We start from the raw sequence: 5038 nt of genomic DNA, 5'->3' as shown, positions 1-5038 counted from the left end.
AAGGCGCTTATAAATGTAATGTATTATTATTATTATTATTATTATTATTATTATTATTATTATAGAAAACCAAATTCAAAACAAGCAAAGTCCTACAAACAACAGGAATTCAAAGTAACAACAAAAACCACGGCATAAGCAAAAAAATATGACATGATAAAGACAAACCAACAGAAGCAGTGACAGCAACATGGACAGAAACAATGACCCGACACCGAGTGGTCGGGCCGGGAGTCCTTTGAACAGAAAACCTACTAACATGATGACCAACAGGTGTGCCGCTATAGGAGGAGCCCTACAGCGGCACACCTGTTTGTCCCAAACAAATCAACCGTGACAATCAGGAGGTGAATGAGGAAACTGCTCAAGCATTTTGAGTGCCCAAGGTAGAATAGCGCAAAACAAGTGGAAGCAAGGCTGGGTGGGGAGACGTTCCAAGACTGATAACAGCCAAATGAACAAAACAATGTGGCCGTCCGTGTCTTGCATGTTGTGGCTTATTTGTCAAATTCCATGACTTGTGAAGTTTTCTTGACTTTCAGCACATGTGTCAAAGTCAAGGCCCAGGGGCCAGATCTGGCCCACCACATCATTTTATGTGGCCCGCGAAAGCAAATCGAGCATGTCAAGTTCGATGATGCCTGCTCAATTCTGAACCAAATTGTCATATGTACTCCACAATAACGGTCATTATTCTTGACTTCTGATTTTAAAACTAGTTATTCATCGATTTGTTGTGTGCTGTGCATGTAAGATGTGGAGATGATTAAACATTTATATGGTTTCCCAAAATTCATAACGGCCCTCCAAGGCAAACCGTAACTACAATGTGGCCCGCGAACAAAAATGAGTTTGACACCCCTGACTTTCAGGATTGTATGCTTTCAGGAACAATAAACGAAAGGCCTCATGGCATCAGATGAAAGATGAAAATACGAAGACACGTCATCGCGATCCGAAGGCATTATATGCATAAGGAACATTGAACTCGTTGCCCATGAGCCAATCTCTGCCGTGCGTTTTCTGTATTGTTTCTCAGTACTACGGATGTTGAAATTTTTCTAAAACACGTCCTGGAAACGCACGTCCACCATTGAGCTGCTTTTAAGAATTATGACGAAGAATGAAGCAGTGAGATCGGTACTGGTCAGCTGAGGCTCAACGCCCGTGCTACCCTGCTCGGAAGAAATATTGGCAAACTAACCCGCGCTGAAAATAATCGCTGGTGTGCCCCTACCATGTAGCAATCTGCCACTGGATCGTTTGCGCCAAGGTCAGTGCGTACATTAGAACGGCAGTAGAGAGGCAAGGAAGGGAGGGGGGAGAACAAGGAGCGTATTCAATACAAGGGGGTCTTTATTTTAAAGAGGACGTACGCAAAGCTAAAGGTGACGGTGCTTGCAAACATGCGCTCCCCCAACTCACACTCGGAGCACACTCAAACAAACTAAGCTGCCCCTCAAATCGCCCCTGCCGTGAAAAGAGGGTGGAACAGATTTGTGCCATGCGGTGTCTCCGAGCTGCTTGGACAGACGGAGCAGGAACTTATGATGGGGCGGAGCCTTCATGCGCGTAATGCCCAGATGGGCCCTCTGGACCCATCGTCCCATGATGCACTTTGGCAAGAAGAAAGGCAGGTAATGATGAGTAGCACCAGAGTTTAAAAAAAAAAAAAAAACAGGCCATGTTAAGTATTGTGGGAAGTGGACGAAATATCCCCGCAATGTATTCGTCTTGCAAAAAGTCAAACACATACAGACAAAAATGCGACATAAAAGATATTAGCCGTAAACATAACGCAATCGAATGAAAAAACAAAATGTGGTAACTGAACATCATCTTCTCGGGACAAGTGGCCAGAATATTTCACTTGCTCAAAGTATTTGCTTCAAATACTAATAATGTATTATAACTTGTTACTGAAATTTTATCGTTTTAGGGTTTTTTTGACTGGCAAATTTCATCGGCTGATGGTACCATAGTAGATATTTTAAGGATGGGAGGCTGGGGGATAAACAAAAATAAAATCGCCTAATTTTTGATGGTATTTTAATTTTTAAAACAACCCAGCCGCTGGGGAGCAGTTCCCTCCCCTGGGGGTACACTGTTCCCCGGTGCCGGTCCCAAGCCCGGAGAAATGGGGAGGGTTGCGTCAGGAAGGGCATCCGGCGTAAAACTTTTGCTAAGACGGACATGCGAGTTGGTAGGGCGGTTTGCAGGGACGGATGGGAATTAATGACTCGCTGTGGCGACCCCTGAAAAGGGACATGCCGAAAGGGGAAGAAGAAGAAGATTTTAATTTTTAAAACACATTAAGACATTGAAACATACCACCCCCCCCCAAAAAAAAATAAAAATTAAAAAATGATCAATTTCTGCTGCTTTTTTTTCTTTGTGGCAAAGTTAAACACAAAAGGACAAAGTCATGTCAAACAGTCAAATATTCTGCCTGTATATATCTTTAGTGTTGTAAGGATTTTGGGACCCCCATAAAGTTATTGAATTTAATATCGATTTTTTTTTAATTAAATGACTAATGAATTGGTTATCAAATTTTATCCTGCCAGTGTTGCTTGTAAAATGACACCAGTTATACGACCAAATCTCCCAAAGTCAAATTTTGTTCCACAGGCGTGAACACAATTTTGTTCACCTCGAGTTTGACATTTCTTCTTTCATTCCATCTTGTTGTTGAACCCCAGTTTTTGCACCGTAGATCCCGCTCCCATATTTATCCATCCACTTTTATTTTCCAGAAATTCACAGGCAGTTTACAGCGTATTCATAACGGCAGCGTGTTGAGTGCCCGCTCATGTTCGGCTGCCAAAGTTGAAGCACAACAAAGCCCACCACCATGACTTCACCTTGACATGACATTAATTACCTGTGACAGCCATTTTCTCCTGCCGTCCGGCGAGGGCGCACTCCCTGCTCGGCATCTGAGTCTTACCAGGCATGTTCGCAAGCCTCAGTGGACACCGACGCAAACGTAGTTTAAGATGGGAGAGAGAGAGAGAGAAGGTGGGGAGAGACAAATGGCGGAGTGTGGCACACTTGCAAGCCACCACAGCACGAGGATGAGGAGGAGGGCGTTGTAGGGTGTGTGTGTGTGGGTGGGGGGGAGGGGCGGGGGGGGGAGAGAAGAGGGCCGGTGGAAACCACCACGGATATGAATATTCATGGCGCGTGGGCTACGCCGTGCACCGCATAATAACTAGTCAAGGGGTTAATATGACTCTGGCACAAAAGCCTACGCCACACCGCGTGCGGGAATGAAATTAAATTTCAATAAATATCGGCGGTGGTGTGCATGTAAATGAGCTCGCGCCATTCGATGGCGCTCAGAGGCCTCTTCGCAGGTTGGAGCACGGCCTGCTGCTGTGGCTTGTTTTTTAAATTTTTTTTTTTTATTCCCCCTTGCCGTTTCAGAGGCGTTAATCCGGAAAGGGGAATAATTGCTTGTGTTAAAGCGCATGCAAAATAAATGGTGGCGGGGGTCCCGAATAATGCAAATACAGTAAATTGTCTGTAAACAAGCCATTTCGCTGGTTATGTTTAAATCAGTGTAGCATCGCTATGATGTGCGCCAGCAGCCAGATTAAAACTTCTAACCATGTGATCATCGGAGCGAATGACAATGTTGTCGCTTGTAACATTTTAAAAGCAGATGTCGCTTTCATTCAACAAATAATTTGTTTGCTTCGAGACGTGGCTATTTATACCAGATGCTAGTAACAAATGGATGGGACGCTACCATTTTGCATTGTTGGTCACGGAAATAGGTCATTGGAGAATATTGATCATGTATTAATGATTGGATAATTGCACATCATTATTCAGGTAATAATAATGACTTGAATTTGTCAAATCTGCATTGGGGATACATTTGTTCGAATTTTCTTTGCTGTTCCTGCCCCTTCTCCACCTCAGGCCATCTCGGTGATTTGAGATATAAGAAAGCTGGTTGGCTAACGCGAGGGTATTTTGTGTTGTAGGAGTGAGAAGCAAAATGAGTGGATCATATTTAGTGATTTGCCAACCCCCCTCCTTGAAAGCTACTCTGACATTTAGCCATAACATGGGTCATCGCTCCTTATAAAAAAGCCCCGCCCCCCAAAAAAAGCCAAAAAAACCCATGACAACCCAAAACAAAAAGAAAAACTTTGGGGGGGAGGGGCTTCTGATTTGTTGATGTATTTTATATTTTAGTTTTGTTCATGAGTAGGCTACTTCCAGGTTCTTGAATCATATTTTCTTGGAGATATATTGCAGAAGGAAACGGCACATGAACAGTATTGACAAGTTCAAATGGCTGTAAAATGACAACAAAAACGTCATTGCGTCACATCCTCTCGAACTGAGCCGTACCATATCGAATCGAATCGTAATCCTACTCGGTCAAACTGAATCAAATCGCTCCACTTTCAAACCGAACCGTCCTTGAATCGTTTCGCACCCCTTGCATCAAAAAAAAAAAACATATCGAATCGGCATTTGTGGAGGGATACACACCCCAACTAATCAGTTTTTAGTCAATATTAAGCTTGTCAGCAACCCGGCAAGTGTGAGGTCCACAGTCATGGAAGCATACACAGAAATCAACCTACGATTGTATACATTTCCCATCGGTTGCCTTCGGGCCCATTTCATCATTAGAGCTGCTCAACATTTAGCACATTAAGCAGCGAACCGATGATCACACTGATGGTCCTGTCTAATTTCAGTGGCGTGACTTGGGGCTGCGAAGCGGAGCTCTAGGACGGCAATAAGGATGATTATTTATGTGTGGGCGCCGAATGCCTCCTCCTATACGCTCTACAAGTGACGGAAAAACCAGGGCGCTGTTTCTGCATGTGTACTGCAAGCCAGAATAACATCACACCCTGCTGCAACTCTCTCTCTCTTTTAAAACTCCCTCTCTTCCTCTTCCTGGCTCTCTTATCTGGCGGGGAAATGAAGCTCAATCACCTGCGGAGGAGCTGAGGGCGGCGCGGGCGACTTTGCAATGCAAATGCCAGGTAATTACCCCAACACGAGG

General features: G+C 44.2%; 1 protein-coding gene across 4 annotated transcripts in view; it reads right to left on the bottom strand.

Annotated features, from left to right (window-relative positions):
• LOC109529636 (mitochondrial peptide methionine sulfoxide reductase-like) overlaps positions 1–5038 on the bottom strand; it is a 47541-nt gene that overhangs the window by 23600 nt on the left and 18903 nt on the right. The window contains exon 1 of one of the 4 annotated variants that reach the window (XM_019893033.1): positions 2885–3100. The exons of the other annotated variants lie outside the window; for them this stretch is intronic. Within the exon in view, the coding sequence (XP_019748592.1) occupies positions 2885–2957 (73 nt within the window). The 5' untranslated portion in view covers positions 2958–3100. Of the gene's footprint in view, positions 1–2884; positions 3101–5038 lie in introns of those variants that run through there. 4 annotated transcript variants of the gene reach the window in all.

The sequence above is a fragment of the Hippocampus comes genome, unplaced genomic scaffold (genome assembly GCF_001891065.2).
Source record: "Hippocampus comes isolate QL1 unplaced genomic scaffold, H_comes_QL1_v1.1 scaffold559, whole genome shotgun sequence".
NCBI classification, from domain to species: domain Eukaryota; kingdom Metazoa; phylum Chordata; class Actinopteri; order Syngnathiformes; family Syngnathidae; genus Hippocampus; species Hippocampus comes.
This window is presented reverse-complemented; position numbering and strand designations above follow the sequence as displayed.